The sequence below is a fragment of the Panthera leo genome, chromosome A2 (genome assembly GCF_018350215.1).
Source record: "Panthera leo isolate Ple1 chromosome A2, P.leo_Ple1_pat1.1, whole genome shotgun sequence".
In the NCBI taxonomy this organism is placed as follows: Eukaryota; Metazoa; Chordata; class Mammalia; order Carnivora; family Felidae; genus Panthera; species Panthera leo.
Window position 1 is genome coordinate 76,277,372 of NC_056680.1, and position 19,013 is coordinate 76,296,384.

Sequence of the window (19,013 nt, forward strand, 5' to 3'; positions counted from 1 at the left end):
CTTATCCTCTTCTACAGCATTGTAGAACCACTTTTTATATTCCACCGTGTTAGAAACAGTACCTTTCATACAGTAGGTGCAAAATAAGTATTTTTAATTGAACATCACAATAAGCCAAAGTAGGTTATAAACGAATGAACAGCCTAAATTATTGTTTTTCTCTGCGTGTTGTATATTTTATTATTGTCCTTAATTACTTCTGAAAATTTATATACTTTTGTCAAAACTTACTAAGGAGGTGGTTTTCTGAATTAGGATGTGTTAGATTCTCTAGGTTAGGATCTCTGTCCAATATATCATTGTATCTTAAATTCCGTTCAACCACGTTTTGAACTTCTAACATACGTGCAATTCCCCCCCTCAAGTAGCTTACCATTTTAGTAGGGGAAATAGTCTTGTAAAGCTATAAAGTTAAGCATTATAATGTAGTGTTTTTAGGGTAGCAGAATTGTGTATAAAGTCAAACAATGCAGAAGAGGAGGATAACTGGGAGTGGTTAGGGGAGTGTCAGGAAAGGCTTTCTAGATGGAATTGGTTTTGAAGTATAAATAGAACTTCGCCAGGTGAAGAAGTGGAAGAAACAACACATATCAGGCATAGGTATATATTTCAGTAGGATGCATTCTGGAATTGTAATCAGTTTTTGAAGGGTAAATAGTCCTTAATTTTGCCTTCTGTATTGTCCTATTTAGTTATTTTTTCCATCTTCCACAGTGATTATTTAAATCTTACCCTTTCAAACCTCTTCTTTCAAGTTCAACAAATGTCTTTAAACTTCCCTGAACGAAAGATCATCCATCAGATGTGAGCTTCCTCCATTTCTTGCCATTAAACCTAACCTTGTAACTGTCCTTTCTTTTCCCCTTGTATTTCCAATTACAGTACAAGTGGAATTTCTGCTTCTGAGGACAGTCCTCCTTCCTGTGCTCTGGATTTTTTTTCCTGTCTCTTCAAAGACCCAGTCACCCTCATTCTATGCCATTGAAATCTCTTTGCCAAGGTCTCTGATTACCTCCTTGTGAATATAGCAAATGGACACTTTGGTCCTATCTTACTTAAACTTTTAAAAAGGGTTTGACTCTTTTCTTTAAATACTTGTCATGTGACTTGTGAGTTCTATGCTTTAAAAAAAATTCCTAATTCTTTAAGGGTTCTTTTTTCCAGGTTCATTTAGTTGCTTGTCTTCTTCAATGTGCTCCTAATTCAGTGGTTCACTCCATCCATTCTCTTCAACATTACTAAAACATTAAACATTTTCTGTCCATAACAGTGCTTGATTATGTAAAGAATCTGCCAGTGGTAGAGGATAAGATTGACAGGATTGGTGAGCAGATGCATAGTTTGAATAATTTCTGGGGTGTTTCTGATGTGCCTCCTGTAGGAATGAGATAGCTATAAAAGAGAAGCATTATATGACTTTTCTCCTGAAGGACAAGTCCAGTGGCCAGTACTCAGCTTTTGCTGTATTTTATGTTTTTAAGGTCTTTGACACTACTTTCCACTCTCTCTAAACCATCCTTTGCCATTCTTCCTTGTTTTTCTTTCTCTTTGAATGCTCCTTAGTCCCTTTGATTGCTTTCATTTTCTCCATCTACTTCCAAATTTTTGGTGTTTTCCTGGCTTCTAACTCAGTCTTCTCCATTTCCCTTTTTTTGTGCATTCTAAAATTTATTCTAAACCATCTGGGTTTTTTTTTTTCATGGTTTCAGAATTAATATGGATGCATACAAATACACATTCTTATTTCTCAGCTATAGAATTATTGTCTACTGGACATTTCTATCTTGATGGTGAACAGGCATGACTAGTTTTACATACAAAAAGTTAAATATGAACAAATAGTTCAGGTGCTATATGTGAAAAAGTGAAAGTACTTTTTTTTTTAACCCCTTTAATCTTCACATTAATTGTATGTGGTTAGATTTGTGCTTGTTTCCCATATAGATTGTGAGTTCCTTGAAGGCAGTATTATGTTCATTTTTGTCTTTACACAAAGATGGCTAGTGGTCCAGCTTAATGCACAGCTGAATTCCGTATGTCAGTTACTTGGCTGAGAATCTTGGGAATCATCCTTTTACTTCTTGCTCTACCTAATCACCCGTCTTCAGCTTGTCACTAAGTCTCACACATTATAGTGTCTGAATATTTGTCAAATTAGTCACTTTATTGACGTTTTTATTGCCATTGTCTTAGGCCTTCATCATGTCTCTTGGGCTGTTAACACAGCATCTTACTGGCCTCTGTAACTCTAATAGAGCATGTGTTACTCATGTAATACACGAGTGAGCTGGTAAACCAGCTTTCTGGTAAAAGAGGGGAAGCCCTGGTTTTGTAGTGTATGCCAATTTCTATGGTATAAATACTCTCACCACGGTCAGTTTTCAGATACCTGTGATGTCTGCTGGCTCACACAATTCCTGAAAATTTAATAATTGGCTCTTAAAGGGGCCGTTCTGAGCCAGCTCCAGTACACTGCTGTGTGACTAATCCCTTTCAATCACCCTCCATACTGCTGCTGGAAACTAAAACAGAGCTGACAGTGCTCTTTCTTATCTTTTACCTCAATGGGATATGGTCTGAACATTTTAGAGATGTTACCAGTCTTTTTTAACTGCCCCCAACCTTCCTTTGGAACCTTGACTCTCTCATTCTTTCCCACCATGTGCTCGAGACACACTGAAGTCAGCATTCCCCTTATTTCTCAAAATACGCTGTGGCATTTGTTGACTCTAAACCGTCACTCTTTATCGGAGTAGCTTTCTCCACTTTGCTGCCTAGCAGGATCCTTAATTCTGAAAACTACTTGGCAAACTGGAAGGAAATGGGGTTCCCAGAATTAAGGCAAAAGTAGCAGCTTTTCTTTGAGAGTAGTCAAGAAAGAGTCTTTGCATTTTGCAGAATAATACTTCCAACTGAAATATAAAGTCATTCCTTCTACCAGAATCCAACCACGTATCACGCATTGTTCAGACTCTAAGGATGTGGTAGTAAACAAAACAAAGCCCTTGCCCTCATGGAGCATACGTTAGAGTGGAAATAGACAATTGAAGCTTTCTTGTAAGGACTCTGTTCTTTTGGCTAATTTTATAATCTCTGTCAGGGTAGTCTTATATCCACTATATGAGTGGAAGACAGCAGTTTTATATCTACACTGAGCTTACTTCTACATAATTATTTTTAACTCCTAATTATTTCCAGTTTTGAGTTTCACTACAGAAAGATATCTTCTTAACATCTAGTATCACTTCTTTTTCCTGTGATGAAGCGTTTGTTTTGAATATAGTCTCTTTTTCCATTTACTTATTTTGCTCATAAATCCTTAATTTCAGTGATACCTGTAAGTTTGTATTTGCCAATTTCTATTAAAATTCCAGATCCACTGTATTATGATAATATTTGTGCATAGATTTAGAGATATCGGAGGCCATAAATATCAAATGTGGTAAATTTTCCTGTTGTTGTTGTTGGTGACCTTGTTTTCTTGCATTAAAGGCTGTAGTTTGTAGTTAATTTTTAATCTTCTACTTCATATTTTCCTTCCAACTCCCTGATAAAAGTTAACTTTTAGCAGTGTAATGTCGTGGTTCAGAGTGTGGGCTGTGCAACTAGACTGCCCGGATACAAATCTTAGACAAGTTGGACAAGTTGCATGCCCCTTCTTTACCTGTCTCTTCGTCTGTGAAATGAGGGAAATGATGGTTCCAACAGGGTTGTGTGAGGATTGAATGAGTTAACAATGTTTAAAGTGCTGAGGTCATTGTATGGCACAGTATGCTCTTCACCAGTATTTCCACTCTCTTCTGTTGTTGCTTCCCCCTCCTCATTTACAACAGAAGCGTTTACACCAGTTCTTGGTGTATGTTATCTGTGGGTGTAATTGTTCTGTTGTCTAATATCCGTGCTTTAGTGTGGTATAATTAATAAAGACTTTTCCTTATTTTTTCCCCTAGAGTGTTACAGTGATTTTTTAAATGAAGACTTTGATGTGAAGACTTATACTTCCCAGTCTATTCATCAAGCTGTAATTGCTGAACAACTAGCAAAACTTGCCCAAGGAATCAGTCAGTTGGATAAAGAACTACACTTACAGGTATTTCCAATCTTCTGGATCATTCAGCCAAAAGTGATAATTTATCATTTTGTAATCTTTTTATTATTTAATCTAACTGCATATTTAAATGAACAGATGTATAACGTAACCAGTGTGGCTTCTTTTTTGAAGCATGTGTTTGAAAAGTTTTCTGTAAACTACTTTTTGTTGGTTGAAAAACCAACATATCCCCCTCTCCAAAAGCTTTTGTTCCTACTTTGTTTTCACCACCTTAACTGATGTGCAATGAATGTAGGTGGGCAAAAATAGGAAGCATTTGATAAAAATAATAGAAAATGGAATTATGGGAGTAGAACAGTGTGAGTAGGAAAAATTGGGTGTTCACATAGACAGTTCCCACTTTATGAACACAAAGTGTACCATTATGCTGAAATTACAGAAAGGTGATAAACTTCTGGTAGATAAAACACAAAATGGGGAATTAGGAGATAGGTTCTAATCTCAGGAGATAGGTTCCCTTTTAGATCACTTAATGTCTTTGAGTTTTGCTTTAAAAAAAATTTTTTTTTTTTTTTTTTTAATGTTTGTTTATTTTTGAGAGAGAGACACAGAGCGTGAGTTGGGGAGGGGCGGAGAGAGAGAGAGAGAGAGAGAGAGAGAGAGACAGAGAGAGAGACACACGCAGAATCTGAAGCAGGCTCCAGGGCTCTGAGCTCTCAGCACAGAGCCCGACACGGGGCTCTAACCCATGAGAGATCATGACCTGAGCTGGAGTCAGATGCTCAGCCAACTGAGCTGCCAAGGTGCCCCATGAGTTTTGTTTTTAAAAAGAAAATCTATTAAATGGGTTGGAATGAATAAGGAGGAAGAGATTCTAGTAGATCTTGAAGGTTCCTTTCTCTTTTACAATTCTGTAATTTTTATAGGGGGTTTATGGTATACTGCCTAGTTGTTGGTTTTTGTTTGTTGAGTAGGCACTTAATAAATATTTAAGTGAATGAACAAGTACGTGAGTAAATGGACTGTTTACCAGGAAACTTAGATCTCGTGTAGCATGAAACATGTTCACTTAAATTTTTTGTGTTGTACTTTATCAATTAAGAGTAGTTAGGACTACTCAGGACTGAGATGACTTTTAAGGTCATTTTAACTTTGATTATATAATTGGAGTTCAAAATTTATTGACAAATATTTATAAAACACTTTTTTAAAACATTTATTCATTTTTGAAAGGCAGAGAGAGACAGAGTGCAAATGGGGGAGGGGCAGAGAGAGAGAGAGAGGGAGACACAGAAACAGAAGCAGGCTCCAGGCTCTGAGCTGTCAGCACAGAGCCTGACTCGGGGCTCGAACTCACAGACCGCGAGATCATGACCTGAGCCGAAGTCGGCCACTTAACCAACTGAGCCACCCAGGCGCCCCTATAAAACACTTTAAATTGTCAGGATTTGCATTAGGCTGTGGAGACAGAAAAGTGAACATATTTCTCAGCTCTCCAAAGACTCACAGACCAGTAGCAGATACAGACAGAAACAGTAACAGGCAAATGATGCCTGTTTTGTTTCGAGTAGTACAAAGCTTTCATAAAAGCAGGGGAGAATGCACTTAACTCCGCCTAGAGTTCTCAGGGATGGCTTTTTGTAAGAGTGCCTGAAATTCTTCTTTTTTGTGGTTGGTACTTTTTTCCCCAAATTTTTATTTAAATTCCAATTAGTTAACATACAGTGTAATATTAGTTTCAGGTGTAGAATTTAGTGATTCATCAGTTACAACACCCAGTGCTCATCACAGGTACACTCATTAATACCCATCACCTGTTTAGCCCATCCCCCCACCCTCTTCCCTTCCAGGAAGTCTCAGTTTTTTCTCTCTAGTTAAGAGTCTGTTTCCTGGTTTGCCTCTCTTCCCCCTCTCCCCCCATGTTCATCTGTTTTGTTCCTTAAATTCCACATATGAGTGACATCATATGGTATTTGTCTTTCTCTGACTGACTTGGTTCGCTTGGCATAATACTGTCTGGCTGCATCCACATAGTTGCAAATGGCAAGATTTCATTCTTCTTGTGGCTGAGTAATATGGTTGGTATTTTCTTTGTTCCTTGCATGTAGTACCTTCTCTGCAGGAATCAACAAAAAACTAAAAATGTATTTAACATCTCTTAGAGGGGGCAGGTTACACTGATAGTAGTTTGGGATATGAAGTAGAATACTAGTATGACATCTGAACCTGCTGTAATTGTTTTTCTGCAGAAGCAAAATTGGGATAATTCTAACTAAACCCATAAAAAAATTTAAAATACCACTGAGATGATTAACAGTAGATGTGGTGAAGTACGTACTCGTTGGGGCTTAGGATAGGACACAGAAACCACTCTAGTTATGTAAAGCAGGAAAATGTTTAATACGGAGAATTAGACGATTATGAAATCAGCCGGTGGACTGAGTTGAAGGATCTACCTTCATAGATGCAATGCAAAGGCCTGGCACTCCCATGCCAGTGCTAAAATTCCACCTGTAGGTATCTGGTGATGAAATTTTGGAATGATTGATGTGGCTATTCCAAATGTCTCTAAATTCTCAGGTCTCAGGACCTTGCTTATTACTAGCTGAAACAGTAACAGGAAAGTAGCTTTCCTTTCTTTTCTGTCTCTCAGCTCTCTTGGAAATTCATCCAGCTGGCGGCAGAGGAGTTTCTGAAAGTATAGTATTTTTCACACAGGAAAAAGAAGAGTGGAGAATTAAAATTAGTCTTGTTAGGATGGACGACACATTGATGGCCCTATCAGTGGACTGGGGGAAAATTCAGACATATTCTGGCAATCTTAAGAGACGTAGGAGACCGAAAGTAATTTCAGAAGCATGTGATAGAAAGGGACATGATAGAAAACAGTGATAACTGAAGCAGGACAAAATGGAGGACAATACAGGGGTTCCAGTGAATGAATTTTTGCTGACTAGGAGCTTCAGTTTACAGCCTTCTTATGGATCTTCTTATTCATTGGAATTGAAAAGGTACAAAATGGTAAGGATTCTTGCATTATTCTAGAGATGAAGGATTTCTTAATGTTTCTAGGAATCTCTTGCATGTGGCTTTTAACTCTTAACCTTTTTGGTTTTTTCATGTGATGGTTCACACTGCCTTAAATTTCATAAAAATATCAGTCATGTGCAAGGAAGAGGGTTTTCTGTGACCTTCGGAAACTGAAAGCAGAGAAATGTTCAGGGATAGGTGGGTAGTGACTCCACGTTATCTTTTCCGATTAGAATGTGGTCTTGGGGCACCTGGGTGGCTTAGTCGGTTAAGCATCCGACTTTAGCTCAGGTCATGATCTTGCGGTCTGTGAGTTCAAGCCCTGTGTCAGGCTCTGTGCTGACAGCTCAGATTCAGATTCTGTGTTTCCCTCTCTCTCTCTCTCTCTGCCCCTCCCTGGCTCGCACTATGTCTTTCTCTGTCTCTTGAAAAGTGAATAAACATTAAAAAAAATTTTTTTTAAATTAAAAAAAGAATGTGGTCTTGATGATGCTGAATTAAGTTCAAGAATTAAGAGAACCTTAAAAAAAAACAACCGAAACTAAGAGAACCTAATGTTTGAAAACATTCTTTACAGGGAAAGCATATAATAGCATGGCAAGAATAGGTTTTGTTTTGTTTTGTTTTTCAATTTTGGCACAGCTCTATTTGTACTTCCCATTAGGAAAGAAAAGGACTGGTGAAAAGGTTGTGTCTTTTTGGCTTTGTATCAAACTATAAGCATGTTTGTGTGTCTGCTAATAACTCCTTTCAAACACTCCTTTTAATCTGTATTTTATTCTTTTGGGTTAGTGTTTGGGCCTTCCTATATGAAGGGAGACCTTTAATTCTACATTGTGGTTACAAAGAAAAATACCTAATACTTAGAGCAAATTCTTGATTTTCAGGTTGTTGCAAGACATGAAGATTTATTAGCACAAGCAACTGGGATTGAGTCTTTGGAAGGTATGTTTCCACTAAGTACTATAAATTAGATTGAGCTAGACCAGGGGTTAGCAAACTTTTATTGTTAAGGGTCGGATAGTAAATGTTTGAGACTTTGCAGGCCATACCCCCTCTGTTGCAACTACTGAACTCTGCTCTTCTGGAGTGAGAGCAGCCAGATAATATGAAAATGAATGTGGCGTGTTCCAACAAAACTTTAATAAAACTTTGCTGACCTCGGAGTTAAACTGAGTTCAAAACCTTGCTTTGGCACTTAATAAATGTGTGACCATGGACAAGTTATTTCACCTTTGTGTGCTTCACTTTTATCCGTAAAGGAGGAGTATTAATATGTACCTACATGGTGTTATTTTGAGGATGAAGTGAGTTAGAAAAATGCTTAGAACAATTCCTGGCACATATTTAGTGCCTCTAATAAAATTCACAGTTAGAAAATTGTTAATAAAAACATCAATACCACCAGAGTAAGTAATAGTAGAAGTAGGCTTGAATGCTTTCCTTATATTTGGTTTTCTTTGAAACTCTTTTCAGTGCAAGCATAATAGAATAATAATAACAGGGAATTTTTATTTTTATAAGTCTTACTATTTTTGATTGGCCAAGTCTTTTGTGAATTTTCCTCCTCTCTTGATTGAATTAAACTACATCTTATAAATATGGAATTTTCCTTAAATTTGTTTATTTAAGTAATCTCCACATTTAGCATAAAACTCAAACTCACGATCCCAAGATCAAGAGTCCCAGGTGCACAAAGTATGGAATGTTAATAATCACGTTTTACATTGTCACTCGTGATTAGTATTATTAATCATTGCACATCAAAAGAAAACTAGGTGATTTTCCCTATGTTGATTGAACTCTTGAGGAGGAAGGATATGTTTTTTTGTGATACAATATTTAATGCTTCCCCCAGTGCTGCTTATGAACTCAGAGGTATTCACTTACTGTCAGTAGGTACATTGTTTCCCAGATGTCATGATGAAGAACTTAGTATTTGGGGGAATAATAGTTTGTTGCTTGAATATTTAAGATAGATATCAGACTATGTTCTTGGGAAAGCTAAGAAGCTCTAAGTACTGACCACTTACTGTTAGAAATTATTTTTAATCTCATTTTAGGTGTTTCTGGAAGCAAGTAAATAATATCCTGTATTAATGGTGATTTTTAAAAAATAAGTGGTAAATGATTTTTTTCATTTGTAAAACCTGTAAGAATGGCATGGTAGTACACTGATTGTGAGTCTATATAGGTGTAGATGAATCCTGTCAGCAGAAGTACTTCTTTTTCTTATATTCTTATATGCATTTTGGTCCATAATGTGCTTGTTTTCCCCAAAAAGCTTTTCAGTGATTATAGCATTTAAAATATACTGTTAGACTGAGTTAGAATGACTGTCCATTAGATGAGTGTTTGAAGTACAAAGGCAGCCTTCTTGGAGTTCCTGTGATAATCTAAGAATCTTCTCCAGATTATTTGAACATAAAACGTCAAAGTCTGAATTAGTATTCATTTTGGCATGATGTGTATTTCTAAACACCTATTAGAATGTTGAGATGCTGAAAAGTGTGATATGTTTTGGAAAACAAGTGTTATACCAACTTCTACTTCATCTAATTTTTCCCCCAAATATTGAAGATTTTTGCCACCTAAGTAGTTTGGAATTAAATTTATTGAACCTATTTTATTAAAAGTCCCTCTTATTCATTTTTCATTCATTTAATCATTTATTTTTTTATTAAACTTTTTTTTTTTTTTTTTTTTTTTTTTAGCATTTATTCATTTTTTTGAGAGACCAAGACAAAGCATGAGCAGGGGAGGGGCAGAGAGAGAGGGAGACATAGAACCTGAAGCAGGCACTAGGCTCTGAGCTTGACAGCTCAGAACCTGATGCGGGGCTTGAACTCATGAGATCATGACCTGAGCTGAAGTCGGCTGCTTAACCAGCTGAGCCACCCAGGTGCCCCTCATTTATTCATTGAAATATTAGTTGAGAATTTGCTAGGTTCCGGACAGCTCTGACAGAGTCTTTGTTCTTATGGAATTTAGAAGTATATTTAATTAACCCTATTTTATTAAAAAGAGATACCCTCATTCCCTCATTCATTTGTCCACTCAAACAGTAATTTAGAACTTGTTTAGGTACCAGGCACCTGTGAACAACAGACAAAGTCACTGTTCTTATGGGACTTATGTTCTAATGTGGAGAAGCAGACAAAGAAAATAGACAAATTCAGATAATTGTAAGTCCTACAAAGAAAATAAATGGATGACGGTATGGAGGAAGGGGAGTCCCTTATTAGGATGGTCAGGGGGCGCCTGGGTGGCTTGGTCGGTTAAGCGTCCGACTTCGGCTCAGGTCATGATCTCACGGTCCGTGGGTTCGAGCCCCGCGTCAGGCTCTGTGCTGACAGCTCAGAGCCTGGAGCCTGTTTCAGATTCTGTGTCTCCCTCTCTCTCTGCCCCTCCCCTGTTCATGCTCTGTCTCTCTCTGTCTCAAAAATAAATAAACGTTAAAAAAAAAAAAAAAAAAAAAAGGATGGTCAGGGAAGGCCCTTTTGAGAGTATGATGTTTGAACCGAGCCTTGAATGATAGAAACAACCACCACATACAAATCTGGGGAGAAGAGTGTTGAAAGTTGAGAGAGGAATAAATGGGGAGGTAGGAATGAGCTTGGGATGTACGAGGGGCAGAGAGAAGGCCCGTATGAGTGGAGTTTAATGAGTGGGGAAGAGAATCGTACGTGAGGTTCTTAGAAAGGAATTTTGATTTTCGTTTTAAGTGCAGTAGTAAACCATTGGAGGGTTTTTATTAGGGACATGATGTAATGAGATTAATGCTATAAAAGTTTTCTCTGGTGGTTCTATAAGAAAGTAACAGTAAAATCAGGGGTACCAATTTAGAAGATGCTAGAAGAGTAGAGTTGATGGCGCATTGGATTAGAGTGGTAGATGGAAAGACAGGGAAGTGGGTGGGATAAAATGGGGGCAGAGCTGATAGAATTTATTGATGGGAGATGAAAGGGCTGAGGGAAAGAAGTCACCAAGTTTGATTCCTTATTTTTTAGTCTGAAAAATTGGATTGATGATGGTATGGGTAACTGAGCTGGGTTAGAATGGAGAAGATTGTGACTTTGATAGGGTGGGGAGGGCAGAAGTTATCTTGGATGTCTTAAATTTGACATAAGAAAGTTGAGGGGCCAGGTGTGTGTGTGTGTGTGTGTGTGTGTGTGTGTGTGTGTACACATAACTGTATATGTGTGTGTATATTTGCATATATATATTTGTGTATGTGTGTATGTATATGCATGTATACATCTGTATACATATATATGTGTGCACACACATGCAGATAGAAAATCTCTGTAGACATTTGTACATATGTATGGATATGTGTGTATAAAATCGGTATTTTATTGAATAGATAGTATTTAAAACATTGGGGTTGGGTGAATTCCCTAAGAGATACATAGATAGAGAAGAGAAAATGAGGATTAAATCTTGGAGTAGAACTCAAACAGAGGAGGAGTAGGAGCAGCTAATGTAATAAGAAGAAACCTAGGGAGTGTGATGACTTGGAAGCCTAGAGAAAAGAAATGTTTTAGGGAGGGAGTGGTTTAACTGTGTTGTGAATTTCTGGGGCGCCTGGGTGGCTCAGTCGGTTAAGCATCCGACTTTGGCTCAGGTCATGATCTCACTGCTTGTGAGTTCGAGCCCCGCGTTGGGCTCTGTGCTTACAGCTCAGAGCCTGGAACCTGCTTCGGATTCTGTGTCCCGCTCTCTCTCTGCGCCTCCCTCGCTCATGCTCTGTCTCTCTCTACAATAAATAAAACATTAAAAAAAAACTGTTGTGAATTTCTGAGAATTGGGACAAGATAAAGACAGAACTGACAATAGAATTTGGCATGTTGGAGATTTCTGGTGACCTTGATAAGATGTGTTTTGGTCGAGTATTATGAAAGTCTGTTGGAGAGTGGGTGGTGGAGAGAATAAGGAAGTGTTGATAACAAGGGCAGCTTATTCCTGGAGGTTTAAGATCAGTAAGACAGAAAACCAGCGGAAAAATGAGAATCCTTGGGTCCAGATGGGATTCTGTTGGACTGAACCATATTAAAGCATATTTGTATGCTGGTAATGCTTATTCTAGTATTACTTCATCTAATACATGACAGCATTCTGTACCTAGGTTTATTTAGAATATTATGTTTTAAAACTAAACGTAGAAACTGAGTTTTAAAGAATGGAGTTCAAAATAATTAAAACTGTAATATTGAAAAGCTTATTTTTAGGTCCATAAAGTAGTAAAATTTAAGATCCTTCTTCATGAAAATATTTCTACAGTTTTGTTAAAAAGTTCTTTATTACTTTGTGTATATTGAGAGTTAAAGGCAATGCTGTCCTTGCTGTCCATGTGTATTATTTATCTAGTTTATAATTAATTTAACAAATATTGCCATCGGAAGTAGTCTGCATTAGGCTCAGGTCATGCAGTACTGAATGAAAAGTATACTTTCCCTAATGCCCAGGAATTTATAGTTAGTAAAACATCAAACAGATATACAGCCGGATATATAATTACCTAATGTGATTAGTGCCATGAAGGAAATGTATGCTGTAGAAGAAAATAACGAGAGAATCTAAGTTAGATGGGGGATCTTTTAGTACTTGTGCCTGTTAGGGCGAGGTTTGACAAACAGTAGGTGTTTATCCAGTAGGACCTTGAGGGTGGGGTTGGATGTTGGAGAGAAAGTACACCATTTCCAGATAGTACAGGGCTTTGTAAACCAAGCTGTGGACTTCAGTTTTGACATGGGAGAAAAGGGGAGACCAAGGAAAAGTTTTAACAGGGAATATTGTATACAATTTGCACCTTTAAAGATCACTTAGTCTTCTTCTTTTGTAGTTATAGATAAAATGCACATTAACACGAAACTTCACCATTTTAAAGTATGTAATTTAGCAGCATTAATTACATTTACGATGTTGTGCAGCCATTACTGTGTAGTTTCAGAACTTTTTCATCACCCCAAGTGGAAAACCCTATGCTCCTTAAACAGTCACTCTGCATTCCTTGTCACACTTATTTAGTGGAACAAGGATTCGAAGGGGGGGAATAGTTAGAGGCTTTAACAATAGTACAGGTAAAAGATACTGATTGGTTGCTTAGGTTATGATGGTGGCAGGAAAAATTGAAATTTTTCTGTATGTATGTATGAATTTTTTTCTTTTAATATAATTCTTTTGCCCTATTGGAGCCCTTGGAACTTTGTAAAGTAATGGAAATTATTGTGTTTTCCTAGGCGTTCTTCAGATGATGCAGACAAGAATTGGCGCTTTACAGGGAGCTGTTGATAGGTACTGTTGCTCATTTTGTAAACAAGTGGAAGGGAAAGAAGTTTAACCATTGATATTTGAAGATGATTTTATTGTTACTCCTCTCTTTATTTTTCCTTTAGGATGAAAGCAAAAATTGTGGAGCCGTACAATAAAATAGTAGCCCGCACTGCACAACTTGCAAGACTTCAGGTGGGTTGTCACTTTTCAGTTTTTAATACTCTGTATTATTGATTTTGTTTATATAAGTGAACACATTTCAAGAGAACGAGTTCTGAGGAAATAGGGGAATATGAGAGAAAAGGGGAGAAATACTAAAGAGCTTTAAAATAAGATAGGCAATTTAAAAAATAAAAACCTATTCAAGTGAATTATTTTCATTCTTAATACTACAGTGTATAATCATTTACTAATTTATTAATATTCACAACTATTTTTTCAGTAGAGAGCAGAAAGAAACCCAGCATTTATGCCAAATGTAAGGAACCCATACCTATAAGTTGTTCTAATAGGAGTGCTTATGTATTATAGGAGAAATTTAGTTTTGGACCAGAATTTTGTTATTTTTATGGCCATTATTTTTCCAGACATTTTTTCTTTTTTTTTTTTTTTTAATGTTTTTTTTAACACTTATTTATTTTTGAGACAGGGAGAGACCGAGCATGAACAGGGGAGGGTCAGAGAGAGGGAGACACAGAATCTGAAACAGGCTCCAGGCTCTGAGCTGTCAGCACAGAGCCCGACGCAGGACTCGAACTCACGGACCGAGAGATCATGACCTGAGCCGAAGTCGGCCGCTTAATTGACTGAGCCACCCAGGCGCCCCCCCAGATATTTTTTCTATTCCTCCCCTTTCCTTCTGGATTACAGTTACAAATCTATTAGGTATCTTTGGGATGTCTCACAGACAACTGGATTCTCTGTTCATTTTTTCCCACTCATGTTTACCCCATGTGTTTTGTTTTGGATAATTTCCATTGCTTTGTCTTCACGTTCACTGATTGTTTCTTCTGTACTGTTTGATCGACCCCTAATCTCATTCAGTGTATTTTTCATTTCAGACATTTTTGTTTTAATCTCAAGAAGTTTGATTTGGATCTTTTCTATACTTTCCATTAATCTGCTTAACCTTTTGGACATATGGAATACTGTTAAAATAACTGTTTTAATGTCTGCTAATTTATAGAATGTGCCAGTCATACCACAGTGCAGTTTTAGAAGATTTCCACCACCACAGAAAGATCCCTCCTGTTTGCCATTGTCTTCTTTCATTTGGACTACTGTAATGGAATATCATAGACTGGGTGGTTTATGAACTATAGAAATTTCTTTCTCACAGTTCTAGAGGCTGGACGTCTGAATCAGGGTACCAGGCTGCTCATGTCCTGGACAGGGCCCTCTTTTGGGCTGCAGATAGTCCTTTTCTTTTCTTTTTCAATTTTTTAGTTTTTTTTTTTTTTTTTTTTTAATTTTAATGTTTATTTATTATTGAGAGACAGAGAGCATGAGGATGGGAGGGGCAGAGAGAGGAGGAGACACAGAATCCCAAGCAGGCTCCAGGCTCCAGGCTCCGAGCTGTCAGCACAGAGCCCGACACAGGGCTCGAACCCGCAAACCACAAGATCATGACCTGAGTTGAAGCCGGACGCTCAACCGACTGAGCCACCCAGGCGCCCCTCTTTTTCAATTTTTTAAATTGTCTTTAATTTTAATTTTAGTATAGTTAACATACAGTGTTCTATTAGTTTCAGGTGTACAGTTGAGTGATTCAACAATTAAATATGTTACTCATCATGATTACATAGTCATTTTCTATTGTATCCTCAAATGGCAGACAAGGCTAGAGAGATCTCTGGGGTCCCTTTTATGAGGACACTAATCCCATTCATGAGGGGTTCACTTTCATGACCTAATCACCTCTCAAAGGCCTCAGTTGCTAATATTATCACACCGAGGGGTTAGGATTTCAACACATGAATTTTTTTTTTTATCATTTTGTTTTTTTTCCCACCCATCATGTTAAGTGTACTCTTTAATCCCCATCACCTATTTCTCCCACCCCCCACCCTCCTCCCCTCTGGTAGCCATCAGTTTGTTCTCTATAGTTAACAGTTATAGTTAGTTCTTGGTTTGCCTCTCTCTTTTTTTCCCTTTGCTTGTTTGTTTCTTATATTCCACGTATGAGTGAAATCACATGGCATTTGTCTTTCTCTGACTTAGTTCTCTAAACATTATACTCTAGCTCCATCCATGTTGTTGTAAAAGACGAGATTTTAAGTCTATTGCAGCTGTCAGTACTTATTCCCACCCCCCAGTTCTACGGTGTTGCTAATCTATTTTATGTCTCTATTGATTTGCCTTTTCTGGTCATTTCATCTAAATGGAATTATATAAGATATAGTCTTTTGTGTCTGGCTTCATTCACTTTGCATAATGCCTTTGAGGTACGTCTGTGTCATAGAATGTCAGTAGTTCATTCTTTTTTTTTTTTTTTTTTTTTAATTTTTTTTAATGTCTATTTTTCAGAGAGAGAGTGTAAGCTGGGAGGGGCAGAGAGAGAGAGAGAGAGAGAGAGAGACACAATCTGAAGTAGGCTCTAGGCTCCAAGCTGTCAGCACAGAGCCCAATGCGGGGCTCAAACTCATGAACCGTGAGATCATGACCTGAGCCAAAGTCGGATGCCCCATCGACTGAGCCACCCAGGTGTCCCCATTCTTCTTTTTTTTCTTTAACGTTTTATTTATTTTTGAGACAGGGAGAGACAGAGCATGAACAGGGGAGGGTCAGAGTGAGGGAGACACAGAATCTGAAGCAGGCTTCAGGCTCTGAGCTGTCAGCACAGAGCCTGACGTGGGGCTCGAACTCACGGACAGCGAGATCATGACCTGAGCCGAAGTCGGCCACTTAACCGACTGAGCCACCCAGGCGCCCCTCCATTCTTTTTTTTTAATTGCCGAATTCTGTTCTATTTTATGGAGCTAGCACATTTTCTTTATCTACTCACCAGTTGATGGATATTTGGATTGTTTCTCATTACTGGCTTTTGAATAATGCTACTATGAACATTTGCTTACGTGTATTTGTGTGGACCTGTGCTTTCATTTCTCTTAGGTAGGTTTCTAAAAATGGAATTGATGGGTTGTATGGTAAGTTTAATTTTTTAAAGAGCTGCCATGTTGTTTTCCAAAGTGCCTATACTATTTTATATTCCCATCAGCAATATATGAGGGTTCCAGTGTCGACACATCCTTTTTTTAAATTATTTTTTTACTGTTTGTTTATTTTTGGAGAGTGAGAGCACGTGTGAGTGGGTGAGGAGCAGAGAGACAAGGGGACAGAGGATCTGAAGTAGGCTCTGTGCTGACAGCAGAGAGTCCCATGCGGGGATCGAACTTAGGAACCATAAGATCATGACTTGAGTCCAAGTCAGGCGCTTAACTAACTGAGCCACCCAGGCATCCTCCAGTGTCTACACATCCTTACCAACACTTGTTATTTTCTCTTCTTTGATTATGGGCTTTCTAGTAGCCCACGAATACAGTGGTATTTCATTATAATTTTAGTTTACATTTCTTAAATGATGATTTGGGTATCTTTTCATGTGCTTATTAGTCATTAGTATATCTTTAATTTATTCAGTCTATAATATCTTTTAGGCATTTTAAAATTGGATTGTTTATCTTGTTAAGTTACAGTTTTTTTTTGTTGAAGAATAGTTGATGCACAATGTTTCATTACTTTCAGGTGTACAACATAGTGATTCAACAACTCTATACATTATGCTGTGCTCACTACAAGGGCAGCTGCCATCTGTCACAATACAATGCTATTACAGTACCACTAACTATATTCTCTATGCTGTACCTTTCATCCCTGTGACTTAGTCCATTACAGGAAGCCTGTACCTCCCACTCCTGTGTACCCATTTTGCCCATACCCCCAGCCCTCTCTTCTCTGGCAACCATCAGTGTTTTCTCTGTATTTATGGGTCTCTTTCTGATTTTTCTGTTTCTTCATTTGGTTTTTTAGATTCCACATATAATTGAAATCATATGATACTTGTCTTTCTCTGTTTGAATTATTTCACTTAACATACTACCCTCTAGGTCTATCCAACTTGTTACCAATGTCAGGATCTCATTCCTTTTTATGGCTGCATAATATCTGTGTGTGTATGTATGCACACTACCTCTTCTTTATTCATCTATCGATGGACACTTGGCTATTGAAAATGATGCTCCAGTGAACATGGGGTGAATATATTTGAAGTAGTGTTTTGTTTTCTTTGGAAAAATACCCAGTTAGGAGCTTTTCTTTTATATATTATGATACCATATGTGATTTGCCAATATTTTTTTTCCCCAGTGTATGACTTATAAATATTTCTACCAGGCTATGACTTGACTTTTATTTTTAAGTGGTGTCTTTTGAAACAGAAAAATTATAAATTTTGATCAGGTCCAAATTATCAAATTTTCTTTTATGGATTGCTGGCACCATTTCTTGAAAACAGCTTTTCTTCCCCTGTTCAGTTTTTTTGTTGCCTTCATAATACTTAATTGACTTTGTATGTGTGGGATTATTTCTGGACTCTTTACTCTCCTCAGTTGATCTAGTTTTTTGCCTTTATATTAATTGTACACTATCTTGATCACTGAAGCTTTTTAGTAAGTCTTCTATCAGCCAAATGATCTTGAAAAAAGGATACCATTTTAGTATCTGCAATCCCATCTGAACTTTAGAATCAGCTCATCAATTTCTACTAAAAAGCTGTTTATGATTTTTTAAATTTTTAAGTTATTTTTAATGTTTATTTTTGAGAGACAGAGTGAGAGTGGAGGAGGGGCAGAGAGAGAGGGAGACACAGAGTTTGAAGCAGGCTCCAGGCTCTGGGCTGTCAGCACAGAGCCCGACATGGGGCTCGAACCTGCAGACTATGAGATCATGACCTGAGCCGAAGTCGAATGCTTAACCAACTGAGCCGCCCAGGCGCCCCTGTTTAGGATATTTTTAAATATATTTTTTTAAGTTTATTTATTTTTGAGAGAGAGAGAGAAAGAGCAGGGGAAGGGCAGAGAGAAAGGGAGACACAGAATCCCAAGCAAGCCCCATGCTGTCAGCGAGTCCCCAATGTGGGGCTCATCTCATGAACCATGAGATCATGACTTGAGCTGATGTCAAGACTCTGACACTTAACCAACTGAACCACCCAAGTGCCCCTAAAAAGATGGCTAGGATTTTGACTGGAAATATATTATATCTGTAGGCCAGTTTGGGGAGAATTGATGTATTAACAATATTGCATCTTCCATGTCATGAATATGGTATATCTACATGTACGTAGGTCTTGTTTAATTTCAGCCTCACATTTTGGTTTCAGTTTTGTTAAACTTATCTTTAAATATTTGTTTTTGTGGGGAGCCTGGGTGGCTCAGTCGGTTAAGCATCTGGGTTTGGCTCAGGTCATGATGGCGCGTTTCCGTGAGTTCAAGCCCCACATCGGGCTGTCTGCTATCTGTGTAGAGCCTGCTTCAGATCCTGTGTCTCCTCTCTCTGCCCTTCCCCTGCATTTTCTTTCTTGTTCTCAAAAATAGACATAAAAAAAAAAATAGGGGCACCTGGGTGGCTCAGTCAGTTAAGTTTTCGACTTTGGCTC

At 37.8% G+C, this 19,013-nt stretch overlaps 1 protein-coding gene across 1 annotated transcript in view; it reads left to right on the forward strand.

The window, feature by feature from the left end:
- COG5 (component of oligomeric golgi complex 5) overlaps window positions 1-19,013 on the forward strand; it is a 310,152-nt gene that overhangs the window by 1,155 nt on the left and 289,984 nt on the right. Inside the window, exons 2-5 of the mRNA XM_042915183.1 lie at window positions 3,951-4,090; window positions 7,969-8,026; window positions 13,324-13,378; window positions 13,480-13,549. Of these exons, the coding sequence (XP_042771117.1) occupies window positions 3,951-4,090; window positions 7,969-8,026; window positions 13,324-13,378; window positions 13,480-13,549 (323 nt within the window). The remainder of the gene's footprint in view (window positions 1-3,950; window positions 4,091-7,968; window positions 8,027-13,323; window positions 13,379-13,479; window positions 13,550-19,013) is intronic.